The sequence below is a fragment of the Gopherus evgoodei genome, chromosome 7 (assembly GCF_007399415.2).
Source record: "Gopherus evgoodei ecotype Sinaloan lineage chromosome 7, rGopEvg1_v1.p, whole genome shotgun sequence".
Classification (NCBI taxonomy): domain Eukaryota; kingdom Metazoa; phylum Chordata; order Testudines; family Testudinidae; genus Gopherus; species Gopherus evgoodei.
In genome coordinates, this window is record NC_044328.1 from 45690252 (window position 1) to 45713436 (window position 23185).

Genomic DNA, 23185 nt, shown 5'->3' on the forward strand with positions numbered 1-23185 from the left:
GTAGTCCTGTTCATTTTGCAGATACAGACTAACATGGCTGCTACTCTGAAACATGATTATGTGGCCCCAGGAATGGGGACTAAAGACTTAGCCTGCCCAAGCCCCACTGCCTTGGGCGAGGCGGCCAAAACCAAAGGGCTTCAGCCCCAGGGAGTGGGCCTGTAACCTGAGCCTCGCTGCCCAAGGCCAAAGCCCTGAGGCTTCAACTGCAGCCCCTGGCAGTGGGGCTCAGGTTTCAGTTCTGGCCCGACCCCAGCAAGTCTAAACCCGCCCTGGCAAATCCATTAAAATGGGGTTGCAACCCAGAGTTTGAGAACTGCTGGTCTAGAATATTCAGGATCAAAGCCCCTTTCCCTAGTATCTAACTAGCATGCCTTTTCCTCACCCAGACCAGTTTGGTTGCAGCCACTCAGCACTTAAGGTTTGACCTCACCACAAACTCAAAAAGTCTAGAGCACAAGTTTCAGATGGGTTGTGACTCAAGCAATCTGCTGTCCATATTAAAAAACAAAAACAAAAACCACAAACAGATTCAGCTGTGGTTTTTCATATAATAGGGCCTGCTCTATGATAAGAAGTTGAGGGGAGGAATGGAAAAGGTTAATACTATTGCAGCTGTAGCTATACTGAACAAGACACTCCCATTTTAATTCTCTCAGATGTTTTGTAGACCTCTTACGCTAATTTGACACGCACACTTCCTAGCAAAATAAACTCCATTCTATTGTCTCCCACAATAACACATTTATTACAAACACATTACTAGCAAAAACAGGTGACAAACTTTCAATAACCAAGAGCACATTTGACAAATTAAAGGGAGGCATTTAAGGACAAGCAGTTAAATTTTGGAAGAGCACGGTGGCTGAGAATTATGAAATACCTTTTTATTCATTATACATCATGTATGTTAGTGTCTTCAAACAATATGGTTCCAAACATCTTACGTGTCACAAATGCACAAAAACATTACCCAGATGTAGTTGGAGTGTGTGAAAGTATTTTGAGAAGTATTGGTCTTATGTTTGCTTTCATTTGAAGGGGTATTTGGATGCCAAATAACTCCTAAAAATGATGAGTCCTTTCTTCAGAAAAAAGAAACTGTCGAATTTTGAACAGATGCAGGCTATCAGCAGCAAAACTACTTGTATTTTATTTTCTGAACAGACTCGGGAAAATGAGACCTGTGCACAATTTGACTTAATGTCTTAATATTCTGACATGTTTTGGATATTAAGTATATTAGAACCAGATATAGTTTAATGTAACTAGTACTCTGCCCCATTTATTTTTGTGTCTTGTCCATATGGAAAAGGAAACGTTAGTAATGGTTGAAGATAATTTAACAAGACAAATCGGTTTGCAAGTATACAGACATGAAGATTTATCAGTAAATGTGAAACTTTCTAGATATTAGTGCAAGGATCAGCAAACTGAGGTACTGAGTTGCCCATTCTTATGGACACAGATCAGACACCAACCAACCTATGCAGTTGTGCATTTGAAGATAGCGCTTTTGACATGAAAAACAAGGAAGCCAAATTTATAACTTTTAGCCTCCATATAACTTAGTATTTTGTTGTGGGATTTTTTTAATAGTATATACTTGAAAGACAATTTAGAAGAGGTTGTAACCAAAACCAAACTAATCTACTTTTCTATCTTATTCCTTTTAACAAGTGTATTTTTAATCTAAGATTCAATTATACCATGTTTACAGAGAATGGAATCAGTGTTACAATACAACCACCTTTAATAAACCAATAGCACATCTTAAACCAAATGCATTCTTGAATATGCAATATATCCTTAGGAGTAGCTGGTATAAAAAGTATCAACATCAGTGGTTTGAATATAAAAATTTATTTAAAGTCAGAGTATGCAACAAATAAAACCTACAGAAAACAGATTTTCCCATCACAATCTGTTGCTTACCAAATAATATTGTGAAAACACATTCCTTCAGTCATTATAAAGTTCTTAAAATACAAAAGAAATTAAATTTTGTAAGAAAGTCTAGTAGACCAGATACTGTTTCTTCCAGGATATTTTGTAGGTGGTCACTCTTCAGTACATTCCACGCCATCCACCTCCGCCCATACTGCCTTGCCCATAATATCCACCACTATTTCCACTGCCACGGCCTGCAAAATAAATTGATTATATTGTGTACTCAATTCTCTGAGCAGTTACCAGTTTCAGAAGTAGTTCTCAATTTGATCACCTGAGACCTGCCTAGATGATACAGACCCCTTGTTTTAAAGCATTAAATTACATTGGAACGCAGCTAAAAATGTTCTTTCCCAGTATTTCTTTTTCTGTGTGAAAACAACTGCTAGTTGCCAGAAGTTTGATTCATTCACCAGTGGGAGAAAAGGTGGTCTGTAACAAAGACCTCACTTCTGGTTAAAATAAATAAATTCAAGTTTTAAAAATGCATCAATTCTAAATTTTCAGGTTCTCACTTGAAAAAACTTTCAAAGTGATAGTAGGACTCGTAGCTAATTCACTTAATTAAAAACAAAACCACTACTTACCATATCCACCCAAGCCATCAGGAGTACCATATCCTCCACTGTAATTGCTTCCCATTCCCATTCTGCCAACAGAGCCATAACCTCCTTGATCTGGGAGGCAAAAAATGCAATGTTATAATGAGATCAAGTGTGTATTTGCTAATGTTCTAAAATCTGAAGCCATACATACCCATTCCATCTCTGCCATAGCCTCCCATTCCTGAGCCTCCTCCAGCAGTTGAATTCAGAAACAGTTCAATATATCGATGTTCTTTAAGAAATTAAAGAAAACAAAAAGCTACTCAGTATTTTAGGTCAGAGTCTATGTTAAGATTAGTTCATAGTAGATAACTGTCTATATTCATTATGACTACGGTCACAATTTGCACCCTTGCTGGTAGTCTCAAAGACAGTGACTTAACTGAATAGACATTGAAGCCTCTTACGCTGCATGTGGTCATCCCATGCCAGAGCTGATATATATTAGCATGTGCAGCATATGCTGCCCTGCTTTGTGAGTAAACAGGTTTCAGACTTTCAATATTTTTTACAAGCTATTAACATGAAATCAAGCCATGAAAGAAAAACAGAAAAATTAAGCCACACCACAATGCAGCCTAGGTGCAAGCTCAGATATTTAAAGGAACTTTCATGATCTGCAGATGTGAAGTGTCTAAAGGCAAGAGCCTGCCTCTACTCTCTACTTCCACTATGCCTCAGACTAGCAGGCTCTAGTCCTGTTCATAGCACCTTAAGAACTGCTTCTCCTTCCTACTTTCAATAAAACATGTATTTCATAGAGAAAGCAGAAGGCAAGCGGAAATAAGTGAGCTGAAAGTATATTGTCGATTTCATCTTAAGTGTTTACAACACCCCACTGACAGCTCTCATCTAGTATATGCGCAAAAGACCTAGGAATCCAGTTAGGGCTGGTCACTGAATGGTTCAAGTTCACACAATGGTAATACTTACGCATGTTATTTTTATCCTTAGACATGGCAGCCACTGCATCTTCATGTGTTACAAACTCCACATCTGCTTCTCCTGTTGCTCTTCCATCTGCCCCAATGTCAATGTGAACTCTTATAGGATTCAGTGGTGAGAAAAACTAAAAAATTAAATTAACAATGTTTGTTCACTAATATCAAAATAATATTCAAGCACTGTATTAAACAGCTTTAGCAACAAAATTTAAATTACAATTTTAAGGAGCTCATTATGATAAGTGACAGTTTAAAAGAAAAATGTTTGGAATTACTGAATAATTTTTGGTTCTAATTTTCTCAGTCAGTCCAATGTTTCTTATTCCTAGAGTATGAACAGATTAATTCCCCTTCTAGGCATGACTATATTCTCTATGAATACTACCTCATCTTATCATAGTAAGATTTATCCAAGGACCTTTACAAAACTTAAGATTCTACCTGTAAGATGGATAAGTAATATCCCATTTGTCAAACAGGCAGGCTAGATACAGAAAGGTAAGTGATAACTTGTAAAAATTTAAGTGTACTGTTAAAGCTCTTAACCTGCAAACACTTAAGTATGTGTCTGCAGAACTGGGGCATAACGAGATACCTGGGTAAGGTGCGTATCTGGGAAATTAAGAAATACGGTAAGCCAAATAATGGTTGTTGCCTGTGCCACATGAAAGCCAAAGTACAGAGTAAGTAATGAAAGGTGTTTTGGACCAGGCACTCCCACCAGTCCATAGGTTCAGTAATAATTTTAGGGATCACACATCAAGCAAACTATCAGTCCTACGTAAGTGCGTTCTGCATCAAAGCTTTATAGCAAAGTTCTTTACCATAAAAAGATCCAATGACAGAAGCTGAAATTATGTTTTCATCTTGAATCTGAGGCATGTTTCCCCCCACCCCTCCAATTGGGATTGGAACAATTTAGCAATGGACATAGTGATCAGTCAGTCACTTGGAGGGTATGTCTACATCTACAGTTTTGCAGCGCTGGTTGTTACAGCTGTATTAGTACAGCTGTATAGGGCCAGCGCTGCAGAGTGGCCACACTTACAGCAACCAGCGCTGCAAATGGTGTTAGATGTGGCCACACTGCAGCACTGTTGGGCGGCTTCAAGGAACGCGAGAGCAAACCGTGGGGAAGCAGGTCTCCTTCCCCAGGTTGCTCCAGTGTTCCCCGAACCCCCCTGCAAGCAGATCTCCTTCCCCGCGGTGTGCTCTCGCGTTCTCCGAACCCCCCTGCAAACCGCGGGGAAGGAGACCTGCTTGCATGGGGGTTCAGGGAACGCGAGAGCACACCGCGGGGAAAGAGACCTGCTTGCATGGGGGTTCGGGGAACGCGAGAGCAAACCGCGGGGAAGGAGACCTGCTTCCCCGCGGTTTGCTCTCGCGTTCCCCGAACCCCCCTGCAAACCACGGGGAAGGAGACCCACTTGGGGGGGGATTCGGAGAACACCGGAGCAAACCGCGGGGAAGGAGACCTGCTTGATTACCAGAGAGGTATCCTCAGGTATGCTGGGATACCTGCTTATTCCACGGAGGTCAAGAAAAGCGCTGGTAAGTGTCTACACTTGATTACCAGCGCTGGATCCTCTACACCCGAGACAGAACGGGAGTACGGCCAGCGCTGCAAACAGGGAGTTGCAGCGCTGGTGATGCCCTGCTGATGTGTACACCTCCTAAGTTGCAGCGCTGCAACCCCCTCACCAGCGCTGCAACTTTGTGATGTAGACAAGCCCAGAGTCTTTAAATCAAGCTTGTATATCTTTTGAAAAAAATATTTTTTGTATTTCAAACCACAAGTTATTGGGCTTGATACAGGAATTACTCTAGGGCAGTTATGCAAGAGATCATCTTATAAATAAGGGCTGCTTCCAGCCTTAAAATTGCAATTATTTCCAAATCTGACAAGCTAACATCCCCTGCTAGAACTGAAAAAAATTGCTTTGTATCATCTAAATACAGGCTGGATATCCCCACCTTTTGAACGGCTAGAAGCATTTCTCTCAAATATAGATTGAGATATAACTGCTGTTGGATAACAAGACTAGTGTGGAGAGAAGCCAGAGGGTAATAAGTGGTACCACTTAAGCTGAAGTAGAACCTAAATAGTTTTCATTTATGGCTGGAAAATTTTAGTAGTTACTTAGTCACTGGTTTGTAAATCTGATGTCAGAAACACATCACTCCCCTCCCTCTTTTTAAGAACTGTTCAATTTTAATTATTTCTGCTGTTTCATAGTATGCTAGTAACATTCTAATAATTCTGAAAAGTTTTAGTTAGGAGCTCTCATATCAAGAACATGTTCTGCAACTAAATCTCAACCAATGGGACTGGAACCAGATGGCTAAGGCATAAACCTGATAATTTTCTCAAAACTTCTAGTCAAAAAAACAACACAAAACTGAGTGCATTAGGATGGGATTTTCAAAAGCATTTAAGGGAGTTAAGCACCCATCACTCATTGATTTTGAGTGAAAGTTGGGTGCCTGTCTACAATACTTCTGAAAATCCCAACCCTAAATGGCAAGTCCAGTGTTGTGTTGCTGCAGATATAAGCAATTGTTTCCGCTTCAAGAGAAACTACAATAGATTGAACGAGACTAACTGCTGACTCTTAGAACAAAAATATGGAGAACTATGAATAAAAATAGCTATGTCTGGGAGAGAGAGTAACATGAAAAGCTACAGCACAACAGTAGGAGGAACTTTTTCCTATCATACTTACGTTAGCAATATCATTTTCTGTAGCTCGAAAAGGCAATCCTCTCATATGAACAAAATGACCACCATGGAAACCTGAGCTTGCATCTCCAGCTCCACCATAGCCATGTCCTCCCATACCTGTAAAAGAATATTCTTGAGAACCTCATGAAAGGCTGGAAAGATTCAATTACTACCACTGGTTGCTATTTTCATCATGCAACTGCCACTCTTGACTGGGACTTGCTAACAAAAACATTTTAACCCCAATACTCATATATGCCAGATATTTTTACTTTAAATTGACAATCTGGTGATTCCTTCTCATATAAAAGAGACCAATATCTGTTCTTTGGGAATACCCTTTAAAACAGCTCATTATGTATAAAATTTTTAATTCCTGATTTTACCTCTCCCATCTCTCATTCTGTCGTCATAGCCATCATTTCCATAGCCATAGTTATTATATCCACCATAATCATCAAAGCCACCATATCCTGTACAATTTAAGAAGAAAAGTGTGTGAATGTACTATAATTACAAAATTATAATACAATATATGAACAATAACATTTTTGCAACCTTTTGGTAATTCGTATTATGTGCTAATGATAGTAGGATTTTTCAGCATCAAGTGTAAATGAAAAATTCCCTGCATCAATTAAAAAATAATATCCTGATGTGTTCTCATACCATTCCTTTACCTTTATAAACACGTGTCACCATTTTCATGGTCCCATTTGGTAATGACACCACAGATAGCAATCCAGATTTCAAAAAGACTCTCCAAACCTAGTAGGTACTGATATTACTGCCATTTCTGTATTTCTTGACTAAAATGTCAGAAACATGAAGAAACTGACAACAGAACCTTTGCTCATTAGATACACATACCACCGTCATATCCACCACCTCCTCGACGCATTCTGTCATACATACTTCCACGCCCAGCTCCATAATAACCCCCTCTTCCTCCTAATGGTCTATCATATGGTCCCGGTCGTTGTTGTCCCATCATTCTTCTTGGTGGGTCATAGAATCCTCTGATTTCACTCTTACTACTTTTGAAGATTTCAATGTACCTAAGTAAGAGAGGATTTTCAAAGCACAAATAAGAATACATGCATAAGCTGTTTGAAAGTTACAACAGATTTTGTAGAAAATTATTTAAATGTCATTTCTATAACTAGATGCAAAATCCAATAAAAAAAAGTGACTAGAGATACCATACAACTTAAGTTTCACCTAATGCCTTACGATTCTTAAGTGTATCAAAAGAAAATTTTACATTGGTAAAATTTACTACTTGAAAATTCTAACTGTAAAAATTAAATTCAAGTCTCTGAAACTTGTTCCCCCAATATAAAATAATACAGTTGAAAAATGGCTGACTATAGATTTATCATAGAATACCCTACACAAAAAGATAAAATTCTGATTTTAGCAAACTACATAGTATTACTATCTTTCCCCCACCCCCAAAGCTATTGTATTTTCCAAGTTAAACTTAGGATCATAAATATAAATTCTTTAAAATAGCCAGTTAAATTATGGTTCCCACCTCCCCAAAAAAGCATTACTGACCCACAACCCCCAAAAATAAAGATTTAACACCATCCCAAACTCTCCATCCCCACCTGTGCCCTATTCTTTCCTTGTGTTTCCCCAGAGCATTTTCTGCTATCTCCTTTGAAGCAAACTGCACGAAGGCCTCCCCTGTGCTTCTCCCCTGGTAGTCCAGCGTCAATGTTATCCCATTTGGCACGATTTCCAACCCTTTAACCCAAGGACAAATAACCCCATCAAGGGGAACAGTGTTAAAGGCTGAAACATTCCCATCTGTAGCAAATACTTAAAGCAAATCTAAACAACAAAAAAATAAGCTTAGTTTCCCCCATCACCCAACAAGACAAGCCAATGATTTTTCATTCAACATTAATGTTTTAGCCATATTTGTTCTAGTAGTGGTTTTTGTTTGTTTGTTTAAGCTATACAGGAATAAGTCTGCCTACATTATATGAAGATAACTACTAGTCAAATATTTTAACTGTGCTCCAAAATCTAATACACAGAGTAAATTATTTCAATATGCATGATACATTTACTACCTTGACTAAAAGTTAGACATATTCTAGTCTTTACTGAATCTAAACTTATTTGTACTTTAATTAGATGAGTATAATCCACAGTTTGGAGAAACAATCTAAAGTTTAAAACAAGATTCCCCCTCCCATCCAAAAAAGTGGGTATTAAAAGTTAAACTATGTTAAACATTGATATTATAGAAAACTACGTCACTGTACTTTGACTATACTAGAGATACCTTGAAAGAACTGAACAATCTCCTCTTTGCTGCAACCAAATGGAAGTCCACGAAGTCGTACTGTTCCATCACTAGATGTATCATTTGGACCATTGTGTTTCCCAGTCCAGTCCATCTTGCTACTTAAATCAACACACTACAAAAAACAAGGAGGAAAAGTTAGTGTTTTAGAATCATAATGTATTGCTACCTCTAATCCCCCACCAAAACTCATCTCCATACACATTTAATTTTACCTCAGTTACAAGCTAATATGATGCATCATAATGTCTATTATTGTTACATTCTGGAGTTGTACTATGATATGCAAGATACATTCAGAAGGGTATCAGATATGGTACTGTACTGCCAGAGATTTAGTTGAACACACAAAGCAGACAAAATATAGTACACAATCCCGCTAGAGTCTGACAGTCTCTCACATGCATGCATATCTTCACTTGCCTTGCTTAAAGGGAGTTGAGATTATACAAAAAAAAAAATCCCCCTTAACCCTTGACAAATGAAATCTAGTATTATGTCCCATTTTTAACTTTGTCTGCTGTATTGGCCTTTTTTGAAGGCACAAGAATAACTTTTCTAAAGATCAGAATGCTTTAAATTAAAAAGCTGAAGAGGAATATAGAAAACAAGAACTATCTTGAGAGTCAGGGGTAGACAGTGCAAGAATAAAAGTGAAAGCTGAATTGTAACTTGTGCCATTACAAAGGACCCTTTTAAAATCTCAGTATTATAGTATGATTCAAATTTGATCAAGGGATGATTAATGTTACTACCAAAACACACCAAGAATGTTTATAAATTATAGACGTTTGTATGAATTAAGCACCAAAACACGATATTTAGTTTTAATGCAAATATGCTACTGGGCCAACAAAACAAAATGATTATTATACTATAACTACTAATATTAGCACTTACATAAATCAATTTTGTCTTCCAAGCGCAGTGTATCTGTTAATGGATTAATTCCCACAACACCCTTGTGAGGCAGAAATTATTATCCCGACAGAGGAAGTCTTTGGGGAACAAGCTGCAGTAACCCCGGGAAAGGGGGGCGACTAATCCACTCTGAATGAGACAGATCCCTTCACAGAGCGGGAGGCTCAGTCAATCCGCGCCTCGGATCACACTAATCTCAAGGGGGGGGGAAGAGGAGGAGAAAGAGTGTCTCACAATAGGCCGCGAGGCTGGGCACAGGGATGACAATGGCGAGACCTTGCACACGTTACACGGCGACTCCGCCTCTTCGTCAGCCAGGCCGAGACGTCGCTCTCCGTGACCGCCCGCCTTTGTGGTCGCGCTGCCGCTCAGCCAGGCCGCAATACTAACTACCGCCAAGTGCGCGCCTCTCCCGCCGCCCGCTTCCAGGCGCCATTTACCGCAGATACTTAGCCATCCCCACCCCCCGAGCGCCTGTCCTCCAGGGGATCCCTCAGGCGCCTACTCCCATCTCCCCAGGAACCTCGCAGCCTGTATCCACACACCCCCCCCCAAGACCACCCGGCCGCGAGTCGGGCTCCCGCAGCCACTGCCGCGTTCAACGCCACCACTCAAAATGGCGGCCGCGCCTGAGCTAGGCCTCGCGACGCGAAGAGTCGCCGCCGCACCACCCTCACCGAGAGGATTCTCGCGGCCTTCAGCGCCCTCCACACGCTCGTCCGCCCCCCTGCTCGGGGGCGGAGGTGTCTGTCCGCCCCCAGGGCCCGAACTGCTGCAGCCACCTCCTCCGGGTACACCGGGCGGGCTGGGCTGCGACTAGCTCGGGCCCTTCTCCCCGTACTCACCGGGAGATCCTCACACTCTCCTCGATGTGCGGCGACGGTGGGCTCTATGGTGGAGGGTGGGGGGAGCGAAGAAACCTCCGCCTCCTCGCTTCTCACCGGCGGGCGCGTTGCTTGCTTGGCAAACTACGCAGCGAAGGCAGAAACAGCCAAGTACGATGGCGTCGCGGGCACACAAGTATCGCGATAGCCACGCTACGCACGAGAACCCCAGCTCTGCTCACGCCCAAGGTACCGGGAATGGCGCATGCGCACCTAAGAAAAGCGCACGCACAAGTGACGGACTGGTCGACAATAACGCCGAGTGGCTATTAGGTGCAGGGGCGCATGCGTTACAAAACAGTAGGCGTAAGCGCGCATGCGTAAGGTATTCTTTAGAAGACCTAGCGCAAAGGCAGCGCCAAGGTGCTGCTGAGGCGGTTCCGCTAGGTTCCAGAGCAGAGGGAAGGGAGGTGGCGCATGCGTAGTTGTTGAGTGGAGGGTAGCGGAAGTGAGGACTATTGTGCCTTCGTAACGGAACCAGACAGCTCTGCCCTGAGGTGCGAAACTCCATGTTCTCGCCCCACAGGCGGTAGCTTCCTTCTCACCTTGAACGCTGTGACCTGCCCGCCAGGCAGGCCAGCACCTTCCCGCCCTCCCTTGCTGCCTTCCATTACAGGGGTTGGACCTCAGCCTCGCAGGACAAGATCTCTCGTTTAACTGACCTCTGCCCGGGAGGGAGCCCGGCTGTGTGCAGTGCTGATTGTAGCCACGGAATACACTGCCAGGGCCAGCGCAGGAGCACAGTGGTTGTTTGGGATGTTTGCTAAGGGGACGATAGCCAGCAGGGCCGGCTTTAGGAAGTGCAGGACCCAATTCAAATATTTTCGGTGGGGCCCCAGCAGCGATGACTAGAAAAAAGTTTTAAAAAGTGTTTCATTTGTTAGCAATCGGTTCCCTATAAAAAATTCTGATTTAAGGGATGAGCCACAGTATGTACTTTTTGTACCGATAGGGTTACCATACGTCCATATCCTGGATGGCGATTTAAGAACCAGAAAGCTTGACACGTCCAGGAAAATACAGATGTATGTTAACTCTACCTAAAGTCCTTTTTTAAAAGATGGGCCTGAACTAGAAATGAGATCCGTTTCACATGTGTGGGTCCCTGCCACTCCCTGGGGGTGTGCTAGGGTGACCAGATGTCCCGATTTTATAGGGAGAGTCCCAATTTTGGGGTCTTTTTCTTATATAGGATCCTATTACTCTCCACCCCCGTTCCAATTTTTCACACTTGCTGTCTGGTCACCGTAGGGTGTGCACATGTGTGGATCCCAGCTGCTCCCTGCCCCCCTCATTGAATCAGGTATGCACGGTTACTGCCCTGGGAACTGCAGGGCACCAGTGGACATGGGTCTGGCTGGAGGCAGGGCGCGGGCAGACCGGAGGTAGGGTCTGGCTGCAGGCAGGGCAAGGGGTGAGGGCTGGCTGGAGACAGGGCGCTTTGGGGTGGCTGGCTTCAGGCAAGGCCGCGGGGGGGGGGGTGCGGCATGGGTTGGCAGGGCTGGAGACAGAGGAGTGCGGGACTGGCTGGCTTCAGGCAGGGAGGTGCAGCAGGGGCTGGCTGCAGGGGGGAAGGACTGGCTGCAGGCAAGGCAATGGGTGTGGGGCTGGCTGGAGGCGGGTGGGGGGGCTGGCTGACTTCGGGCAGGGTTGCGGGGAGGGGTGCAGCAGGAGTGGGCTGGAGACAGGGCAGGGGATGTGGCAGGGGCTGGCTGTGGGCAGGGCAGAGGGTGCGGGGCTGGTGTGGGCAGGGGGTACAGCCCACCCTGTATGGTAAGTACCCCTTCCTCCTCCCTCCCCCACCGGGGTAGCAGCAGCAGCAGACCGGCGCTCGGGGGCTATTTAAAGGGCCTAGGGCTCCCCTGCTTCTATACCGCCCTGGTCCTTTAAATAGCCGAGGGAGCCCTGGGGAAGTGGCGGGGTTCCAGCAGTGGGGCTCTGGTGGCAATTTAAAGGGCCTGGGGCTCCAGCCCCGGCAGAGAGCCCCAGGCCCTTTAAATTGCCCCCTGAGGAAGCCGGGCCACCCCGGTACAGCACACTGGCTCTTGCTGGTACGCCGTACCGGGGCTTGGGCGCGGGGCCCTCTTAGGGGCAGGACCCGATTCAGGGGAATTGATTGAGCTGGCTATCAAGGCCGGCTTTAGGCCAAATGTGTTAGTGCATGTTCAGGATAAAAAAGATGGGGGCCCGTTTTCTAGCCATTTGCCTTTTGGTCGGGTGGGGAGGCAGAACATCTTCAGACATTTGTAATATTGTGTCACTTGGGGCTTTTGCAGCTGGCTACAAACTTTGCCTTCAACCACTTGCATGCTCTGCTGTCTGTAGCATTATTAAGGAGAAGGCTGAGAGCATTGGTCGGGCTTATGCTCCACCAGAGCCTAGTTGAGCCAAAGCTGTAATTGTTTTCTCTTTCATTCACTTTAACATAGTCCTAAAACTGTGTTCTCCCCTGATGTCAGGTCTGGAGCAATTAAATGAAAGTCATAGAATCATAGAAAATTAGGGTTGGAAGAGACCTCAGGACCAACACCAACTAAATCATCCCAGCCAGGGCTTTGCAAAGCCAGGCCTTAAAAACCTCTAAGGACGGCGATTCCACCACCACCTCTCTAGGTAACCCATTCCAATACTTCACCACCTTTCTACTGAAATAGTGTTTCCTAATATCCAACCTAGACCTCCCCCACTGCAACTTGAGACCATTACTCCTTGTTCTGTCATCTGCCACCACTGAGAACAGCTGAGCTCCATCCTCTTTGGAATCCCCCTTCAGGTAGTTGAAGGATGCTATCAAATCCCCCCTCACTCTTCTGCAGACTAAATGAGCCCAGTTCCCTCAGCCTCTCCTCGTAGGGATTTGGGGATTGGTCCTGCTTTGAGCAGGGGGTTGGACTAGATGATCTCCTGAGGTCCCTTCCAACCCTATGAATCTATAAATCTAAGTCATGTGTCTAGCCCCCTGATCATTTTCGTTGCCCTCTGCGAGACTCTCTCAAATTTGTCCACATCCTTTCTGTAGTGGGGGGCCTCAAAACTGGACACAGTAATCCAGATGTGGCCTCACCAGTGCCAAATAGAGGGGAATAATCACTTCCCTCGATCTTCTGACAATGCTCCTACTAATGCAGCCCAATATGCCATTAGCCTTCTTGGCAACAAGGGCACATTAATAATAATTGAAGATATACATATCTCCTAGAACTGGAAGGGACCTTGAAAGGTCATCGAGTCCAGCCCCCTGCCTTCACTAGCAGGACCAAGTACTGATTTTTGCCCCCGATCCCTAAGTGGCTCCCTCAAGGATTGAATTTACAACCCTGAGTTTAGCAGGCCAATGAATATCCAGCTTCTCATCCACTGTAATACCCAGGTCCTTTTCTGCAGAACTGCTGCTTAGCCAGTTGGTCCCCAGCCTGTAGCGGTGCATGGGATTCTTCCGTCCTAAGTGCAGGACTCTGCACTTGTCCATGTTGAACCTCATCAGATTTCTTTTGGCTTAATCCTCCAAGTTGTCTAGGTCGCTCTGGACTCTATCCCTACCCTCCAGCTTATCTACTTCTCCCTCCAGTTTAGTGTCATCTGTGAACTTGCTGTGGGTGCAATCTGTCCCATCATCCAGTTCATTAACAAAGATGTTGAACAAAACCGGCCCCAGGACGGACCCCTGGAGTACTCCATTTTATACTGGCTGCCAACTAGGCATTGGTTGATCACTACCCGTTGAGCCTGGAGTCAATGGATATGTGGCTAGATTATATTAAGGACACAGTAATATCAGTGGCTATCCAACTATATCAAAAGATATAAATGGAAAGATTAAAAACAAATTTTAAATTTAAAACTGGGCCTGATAATCTGAAAGCACAAAGAGCTTGGTGTCTCATGAAGTTGGGCTAAAAGTCTATCTTAGATGTAGGGGGTGTCATGAGAAAGACTTAATAGCATACATATTATCTAGTCCTTCTGCACACCTACTGAAACTTAACTTTGAGATTTGTGCTAGTGCTTGGAGAAAGATTAATTCTGCTCTTTGAAAGAACATTTAAAAGCAACTTTGTAAAGATGGAAAGAATGCAGATTTCTGTTTTCACAACTGATACATTTACATGCCAATCATTTTGTGGAAATCTTATAGCAGTTTGTCTCCTTGAAGATGTAAGTTTAAAACAATTATTTTAAAAGCAATTAAAATGTTATTATCTATGCTGTATTTAAACTGGGCCTGACCTTACACAGACTCCACTTCCATACATTTAGAGTTTTACTTGAATAAGACTTCAGTATCTGATACTCTGTGGATAGAGAGGGTTTCAAACCAGTGCTGTTAACATCAACTATTATGAACATTAAATTCTCTTTTCAATGAAAAGTGTTTAATTCTTTAAAGAAGCACATTTTTTGAAGTTGATATATATATTTTAGGAATAAACTAATTTTGTTCCAAATTATTTGAATTTTCGAAAAGCTTTAGAGCAACAGAGCAGGAAAACACATTTATTGAAGTGGATTTTTTTTTTCCAACAGGGAAGAACAGGAGGAATAGAAAGCCCAGGGAACTGTTAATTGGATAAAGAGACTTTTACCTCTGTGTGGCTGGTTCAACTTTAGCTCACGTTAGTAGAGAATAAAAATTTGTGCTACTTGATAACTCTGGTAGTTTCAGTCCAATTCCTGGTGGAATTGTCCACATCACTAAAAACTTGCTACAAGTGCTACCAGTTGGCACTCTGTCAGTCTCACCAGAGAGGACAAGTATTAAACTGGGATGCAGAATTCACTACTGTTTCATTACAAGAGGTGGTTTCATGAGATAAGGTTTGAGGAATATTGGTAGAGCTATCTGTGGATGCTCGCATTGCCTCTGTCTAGTCTAATTTATCTAAACTGTCTGTTTCTTACATTAAACATTTAAAATCAGAACCATACTCTACATTGATACAGTTTCAAGAGAACTGAAGGAAATCCTTGCACTCCCTCTCCCCTTCCAAAAGGGATCCTAGAACCATCCCTACTTAACCCAGGACTGGATTAAATAAGCCTGAGGCATGCCCCATTTCCTTTCCCAGAGAGCCAGGAATAGTGGCATGGGGCCAATTTATAACTCCTTTAGAAACAGCAGCACTGTCACTCCTTCTCTTAGGAAGATCAGGAATGGCAGTGCAGATCTCCTCACTATTTAGCTAAGTAGTCATGGTTAGCTGTTTATGTGGATGTGCTGTGCTTAAAGCACTCTTTCCCTCCTTTCACACAGTCCTCTGCTGGGTCCCTCTGGAGCAGGGGGTCTTGAAATTAACATCCCACTAAGGTTCATGTGATTGTTCCCCCCCTTCACAACCATTGTTTCAGCATGTCTGTAGGCTTAGATGTTGCTGAATCTGTAATATTCAAATCACATTCCCAATCTTTGTAATCATGACAGCTAGATAAACCCTGAAATTCTAGGAATGTGCCTATAATGCCTATCACTGGCTCTGGCCGGGATTTAACCTACTCCTTGAGGAAAAACCCATGATGGAACCTGCAGTGTCTCTGGACACCAACAGGATTGCCAGCCCTACCTGTTAAAAAATTATGAGTCAAGCCTCCAAAATGATGAGATTGGCTGAAAATTTTGAGTTTTTAGTTTTAAAAAAGTTTCTGTTATTTTTATTTGCCTTCTGCTGTAGGTGCTGTTAGGTTCACGTTTTCAAGATCTCCTCTACAATGAGATCTAGAAATTTACTTAAAAAAATGAAAGCATAGATTATATAATTATCTGACTCCAGGATATGGGGCTTTAAAAAAAACCCACCAGATATTGTGAGACTCGTGATCAAGTCCTGAGAGTTGGCAATATTGAATGTTTTTTTTCAATCTTTACATCAGCTGATGTATTTCAAAAACTGTTGAGCACTTACACAAAAATGTGTGTACACATCAACGGTTCATTCACCTGCACGTCCACTAATGTAATATACGCCATCATACGCCAGCAATGCCCCTCTGCTATCTACATCGGCCAAACTTGGACAGTCCCTACATAAAAGGATAAATGGACACAAATCAGATATTAGGAATGGCAATATACAAAAACATGTAGGAGAACACTTCAATCGCCCTGGACGCACAATAGCAGATTTAAAGGTAGCCATCCTGCAGCAAAAAAGCTTCAGGACCAGACTTCAAAGAGAAACTGCTGAGCTTCAGTTCATCTGCAAATTTCACACCATCAGCTCAGGATTAAACAAAGACTGTGAATGGCTTGCCAACTACAAAAGCAGTTTCACCTCCCTTGGTTTTCACACCTCAGCTGCTAGAAGAGGGCCTCATCTTTCCTGATTGAACTAACCTCGTTATCTCTAGCCTGATTCTTGCTTGCATATTTATACCTGCCTCTGGAAATTTCCACTACATGCATCCAACGAAGTGGGTATTTACCCATGAAAGCTCATGCTCCAATATGTCTGTTAGTCTTTAAGGTGCCACAGGACTCTGCTGCTTTTACAGATCCAGACTAACATGGCTACCCTCTGATACTTGAAAAATGGGAAAGTAGATCATGTTATATTTCAAAACTGGCACGAGATGGCAGTGTTTCAAAACATTACTGATAAACTCTGATTAACCCCCCGCCCCCGATATTTTAGCAGGCCTTCATTTTGTTTAATCGTATTTATAAGGGTTAAGATTCAGAACTGTTCCGGTGGAGTAATAAGGACACTCAGTTACTATAAAAAGTTAGCATGTTGTAAGTTACGAAGGATCAGTTGTTCAAGAAAAAGATATGTTATTAAGCAATCATTTTATGTCTGTAATTTGGGATCACTGGCTGCAAGTGATTGAGGAAAATAATTGGAGTTAGCAGACTGTCAAACTTTAATCTATCAGCAGTAGTAATGAGTGAGTTTTGGAAGATTCACTGATTTACTTAAGTCCCAGTACTTTAAAGACCAGATTCTCCAGTTCGGTCAAGGTGTGATCCATGTAAGACTATGGAAGGGAAACTAAAAATGAGTGAATGTGGCTTTAAACTATCTTTACAACTCCCATATCCTGTGGTCAATTTGCACTGGCTTGGACCCCCAGTGCGAGTTAGAGCAGCCTGTTGAAAGGTCGAGCAGGTCTAGTAGTCTCTCTGATTGGTACCAGGTATCACTCTTTTCAGATTCCTTCCGTTTTGGTGGCTGCCTCCAGTAAAAGGTGCCTTAGGAATTACACACAATATTTGAATAGGGCCCAGCAGAGAGAGAGTGCCAGAATTACTGACCATTAGTAGAGGATCTTGAGTGATAGGGAGGATTTGGAGGACTTGTGTAAAATTACAAGGAGAGAGTTGGAGTTGTTATAAACTGATGTCAGATATGGAGCCTGTCTGAACTATAATCCCAGCCTTCAGAAAGGCTTGCAATCATGAATGGGATTGAGTTTCAGGATGGTACATTTTTGAATGATCCCATTCTCTCCCACTTAATCAATAGATATGTAAGATAATGAGACAGACAGCTATTTATCACTCATCATGAAAAAGAAAAAAAATGTGTAAAGCATAAAAATAAGAACGTATCTTTTCTAGAAATGGACAAATCACTTTATCTTTATTATAACAGAAAATGAGATAGCTTAGTTATTTTACTGAAAAGTCTGATGCTATATTTGCTGGCCTCCTATTGAATTTTTGTTTATTGTTTCAATTTTAAGAATTGGATGAAGATTCACACCAAAAAATTGTAACAGATATGAACCTCTCAGAAACTGCACCCTACAGATGATTTTACCAAAAGTAAGTCTATATGTTTTCCTAACTAAATCACTTGCAGCGTAACAAGGAGAATTTCTTTCTCCATATTTTAATGGTTCAAATTTACGAGCCTGTAAGAAAATAAAGCAAAAATCTTGGAGATATGATGGTGTCATATATTTGAAAGAGGATAGGAAAAAGCATCCTGTACATAGATTTTTAAAGAAGGTGAATTCACTCTTTGCCAATGTGCTGTGTTTTAGGTGAATTACATAACAACAATATATTAACTAGCAACATAGATAACATAATACTTAGCACTTTATAAATGGTATGTAAAATGTATAGCAAATGCATATCTTTAAGGCATTGTGCAAAGATTAATAAATCTTCATGTGAGATAGGTAGGAGGAAAGTGTAATTATCCTTATTACACAGGTAGAGAAACAGAAGCATACAGAAATTATTACTTGTACAAGGCTCAATGTGAGTCAATGACAGATCTAGGAATAGAACATGGTTGTTCAAGAGATCATGACTGTTTGCCTCCAGTTGAACTGCAATGTCTGATTGTATTACATCCCATTGTCTCATATCATATATTGTCACATATATGATAGTACTAAGTGGGTTATAATACTGCCATCAAATGTCAAAATGGATTAATTACTTGTATTTTATATATTTAGGGCTTCTATTTTTACGTTTATTAATTTCATTTGTGAGGAGTTATTTTTAGCCATTTTTGAGTTTTATGTAGATGTTCAAAAATAATGTTTTTGTTTGTTTGTTTGTATATACAGGTTTCTCTTTGTATATACTGTAGGGAGTAATCACTTTGTAATGTTCCCTGGTGCGCTCTAAAGTGGTGCTTTTTCAAACAGTACTCTGTTAAAGTGCATTGGGGAACCCTTAAGCAGGGTGGATCAATTAATGCACAGTACTTTAGTGCATGTCAGAAATCACACCTCTGTAGACAACATTATTGCTCCGTATAGAGAAGCCCGTAGATACAAGTAATGATTTTTGGTGTTTTTTCCAATGCTTATTGTATAAACACAAATTGCATCTTTGTTTTGTATCAAGTTTTTTAAATCTGTGTTTATCAGTTAAAACCAAAAATCAGAAGCCTTATATATTTATTTAGGTTTTGCATATCCTTTAAATATATGATAAATACAAGTTAATATTACATAATTAGATTTACTTTAATAGATAGTGGGTCAGATCCTCAGCTGGTGACTCTGATGACATTACCAAGAGTGGATCACAATTAAATGGTCTGACGAATGGCGGTAGGCCTTGAGGATGATTTACAGGCATGGGGTTGCAGCTGAGAGCAAGACAGTACACAGTGTTTGTTGGGGGCAGAGTCAGTAGTATACCACAGACCTGAACTTTATGTAAACTATGTCTGCCTCTGGAAACATGGAGCCCACCCATGAGGGTTCTTGGCCAACAGGATGTGTTTTTGGAGGAGGAGCAGCTGTAGTCAATCCCATTCGTGGAGCACTGATAAAATAATAGTATTCTATAGCAATAAGGCCTCCCTCCCCCCAAAAAATATAGTAACATTACTATAGGCTGTAATATTTTGGGACCCTTCTGTGCTCACATATGAAGTGGCATATTACATCCCACTTCTCTTTGCTGGCAGTTAAGAAGAGCATTACCACTGTTTGTGGGGACACAGTATTGCTGTTTAGGGGAGGAAGGGGCGTAGTGTAACAGTCTTCCCCAGTATGAGCCCTGTGGTGTATTTTCTACTCAGGGCAAACCAAACAAGCATCATGCATTGTGACCTGATTGTCTGTCTACAGTCATGTCATAGCTAGACTCCATCTCATACTGCTCTCAACCACACAATTCCATCTGCAGGAACAAAATATTACCACAGCAGGGATGACTTGTAGCTGGGTTCCAGTTTTGCTCTGCTTTAGTTTGCTTCCTGGGATCATCCATCATAAGTCTCACTTAACTAGGTTTGTTTGGTTTTTTTGCTTTTATTAAATAAAAGCCTGCTTTTTCAAGTCTTGGGCTCTCAGACTATCTGTCCCTCATTCTGCAATCTTTTAATAGTGTCTGTTTGGTCCTTATTTGCTTAAATGAACTCACCTGAAAATCTAGTCTTAAATCCTATGGTCTGGAGACTCTACAGAGGTACTGGAAATCAACAGGGAATGTCAGAATATTTCTAAAGTACTTATCCCTCAGTCATTAAGAAAAACCACTGATATGATTTTAGAGAGGCTGACAAGCAACAGATGTTTGAAAAAGCAACACACAGTGGATGTCTAAAAATCTGTGCATGACTTAGTCTGATTGCTTAAGGCTTGTCTGGTTTTATTCAAGTTAATTGTTTCTGTAAAATATTTAGATATTAACAGAGAAAGAAGAGAGTTTTATGATCTTTTCGTATAATTAATATATTTTTTCCTTTTTCAGGTTCCTGCTTTGGATTAAGGTGGTTCACGCCAACTAATGAGGTCCCTCTCTGTGGTTATGCTACAGTGGCATCAGCTGCTGTTATTCCATATAAAAAGTAATGTATATTTATAAATTATTTGATACTGTGACTAAGTTTTGCATAATTTGTCAAATGTTTCTGATATTAAAAAGCTATGAGAGGATTTTTAAAAATATATTCCTCAAAAAATGCAGTTAAGCTACTGGAACAGTAAAGGACTCTCAGTTGCTTCAGAAAATTACTAGCGACAAGGTGGGTGAGGTAATATCTTTTAGTGGACCAGCTTCTGATGGTGAGAGTGACAAGCTTTTAAGCTACACAGCTCTTCTTCAGGTCTCAAAAAGCGTTGTGCAGATTTCCTTTAAGGACAAGGACTAATACGTCAGACAGAATGCCTGCTTTGTGAAAACACTTTTTGCTTTTAAAAGACAAGCATGGAAGCTTAAATTTGTAACTCTGCTGGACGCTAAAAATCATGGACTGAGCAGAGACACTGGATTTATGACCTATTACAACAACCTGTAACCCTGACTAACCCTCATTTTGTCCTATGACTGAAGAGATGTTAACAGGCCACTCTACCTTGAATGGTTCCTTAGAACATGTGCTAATTTCTTATGCTAGACAATGCGTTCCACCTTGCATATTAGCTGTGCTGCTGAGAGTACCTTTTGTAGACCTGAAGAAGAGCTCTGTGTATTTCGAAAGCTTGTCTCTCTCATCAACAGAAGTTAGTCCAATAAAAGCACCACCCTGCCTCTCTAATATCCTGGGACTGAAACAGCTACAACTACCCCTTAAATTATTGTCTGTTATAAATAGGACCAAATCTTGAAGTCCATATTCAGAAACCCATAACTTGCAACCTTCCTCACCCATTACTCTCATTAGTGAAGGGAGCCAAACATGCGAAACTGGGCTGGGGCAGCTACTGAAGGAACAGAGTATCTCCTGGGTTATTTCCCCTCTTAGGCCAAGAGGAAATCCCTAAACAGGTTGGGGCCCCGTTGACTGATATCTGGTATACCCATGAACTTCAGCAACATATGAGTTCAATGTGAATTTTGCTGAGGCCTGGTCTACACTATGAGGTTAGGTCGAATTTAGCCATGTTAGGTCGATTTTATAAGCAATGCGGCTACACAAACAACCCCGTTCCGCCGCCCTAAAGGGCTCTTAAAATCAACTGCTGTACTCCTCCTCAACGAGGGGAGTAGCACTAAAATTGATCTTCCTGGGTCGAATTTGGGGTAGTGCAGACGCAGCGCTGTGCAATTCAAGGTATTGGCCTCCGAGAGCTATCCCATAGTGCTCCAATGTGACCGCTCTGGACAGCATTTTCAACTCTGATGCACTAGCCAGGAACACAGGAAAAGCTCTGGGAACTTTTGAATTTCATTTCGTGTTTGATCAGTGTGGCGAGCTCAGCAGAACAAGTGACCATACAGTCCCAGAATTGCATATGAGCTCCAGCATGGAGCGAACAAAAGACATGGATCTGATTGCTGTATGAGGAGAAGAATCTGTGCAGGCAGAACTCTGATACAGCAGAAGAAATGCTGATATATGCTAAAATCGCACAGGGCATGGTGGACAGAGGCTACTCCAGGGACATACAGCAGTGCCACCTGAAAATTAAGGAGCACAGGCAAGCCTACCAAAAGACAAAGGAGGCAAATGGTCACTCCGGGTTAGAGCCCCAGACACGCCGCTTCTGTGATCAGCTGCATGCCTTTCTAGGGGGGGACCCTACCATTACTACACCACTGTTCGTGGACAGCTGCAAGGGGGGAGCCTCATGCAACACGGATAAGGATTTTGTGGATGAGAAAGAGGAGGAGGAGGAGAATGTGCAGCAGGCAAGTGCAGAATCCGTTTTCCCAAGCAGCCAGGACCTTTTCATCACCCTGGAGCCAATACCCTCCCAGGGCGAATTGTTCCCAGATATGAAGGCGGAGAAGGCAGCTCTGGTGAGTGTACATTTCTAACTACACTGCAGGGATTAAAAGCAATTGTGTTTAATGTTTGATTTGCTCTGAACAATTGGGATGCATTCACGGCTAGTACAGCTTCTGGAAAAGTCTGCTAACATGCCTGGGGAGTGGAAATCCTCTAGGGACATGTTCATGAAGTTCTCCTGGAGGTACTCTAAAAGCCTTGCAGAAGGTTTCTGGGGAGGGTTGCCTTATTTCGTCCTCCATGGTAGGACACTTTACCATGCCAAGCCAGTAGCAAGTAGTCTGGAATCATTGCAGCACAAAGCATGGCAGCGAATGGTCCTGGGTTTTGGCCGCATTCATGCAACATTCGGTTTTTATCTTTCTGTGTTAGCCTCAGGAGAGTGATATCATTCATGGCACCTGGTTGAAATAGGGGAATTTCTGTAAGGGAACAGTAATCCCCTCTGTTTGGTGATCCCTGGCATGTTAGACCCCCGTCATGCTGGGCTGTTTGTGCTTGGCTAAAAGGGATCATCCCGGAGAATAGCCAGTTGGTGGGGAGGGGTGTGCTGCACATCCACCCCAAAACCCGCAGCCCCTCCTTTTAAACAGCAAAACCAACCAGCATTGGTTGCTATGGGAAAGGAGGGTGCTGCAGTTTGAAAGCATTCCCACATGTTATGAAGGCGGAAGACGCCAATGCAGTGTACCTTTT

At 42.3% G+C, this 23185-nt stretch overlaps 1 protein-coding gene and 1 long non-coding RNA gene across 5 annotated transcripts; one reads left to right on the plus strand and one right to left on the minus strand.

Moving 5' to 3' along the window:
* Positions 1-727: 727 nt before the first annotated feature.
* On the minus strand, positions 728-10512 carry HNRNPH3 (heterogeneous nuclear ribonucleoprotein H3). Of its 4 annotated transcripts, none has more exons than XM_030568747.1 (10): positions 10308-10512; positions 8521-8656; positions 7835-7973; positions 7092-7279; positions 6608-6694; positions 6223-6338; positions 3489-3624; positions 2707-2787; positions 2538-2627; positions 728-2144 (listed from the first exon to the last, which is right to left on the minus strand). In XM_030568747.1, exons 2-10 carry the CDS (start codon positions 8633-8635, stop codon positions 2068-2070), a joined length of 1029 nt encoding a protein of 342 aa, XP_030424607.1. In that variant the 5' UTR covers positions 8636-8656; positions 10308-10512; the 3' UTR covers positions 728-2067. The 4 variants fall into 4 exon arrangements, with proteins under 4 accessions (XP_030424607.1, XP_030424609.1, XP_030424608.1 ...); XM_030568749.1 differs by having other exon boundaries at positions 7137-7279; positions 10308-10510; XM_030568748.1 differs by lacking the exon at positions 10308-10512 and adding an exon at positions 9442-9932.
* A 1095-nt stretch (positions 10513-11607) lies between these two features.
* LOC115654453 lies at positions 11608-22066 on the plus strand. Its single transcript, XR_004001193.1, has 4 exons — positions 11608-11649; positions 18024-18105; positions 20509-20605; positions 21945-22066. It is a non-coding gene; the product is annotated as an uncharacterized LOC115654453 (long non-coding RNA).
* Positions 22067-23185: the final 1119 nt, after the last annotated feature.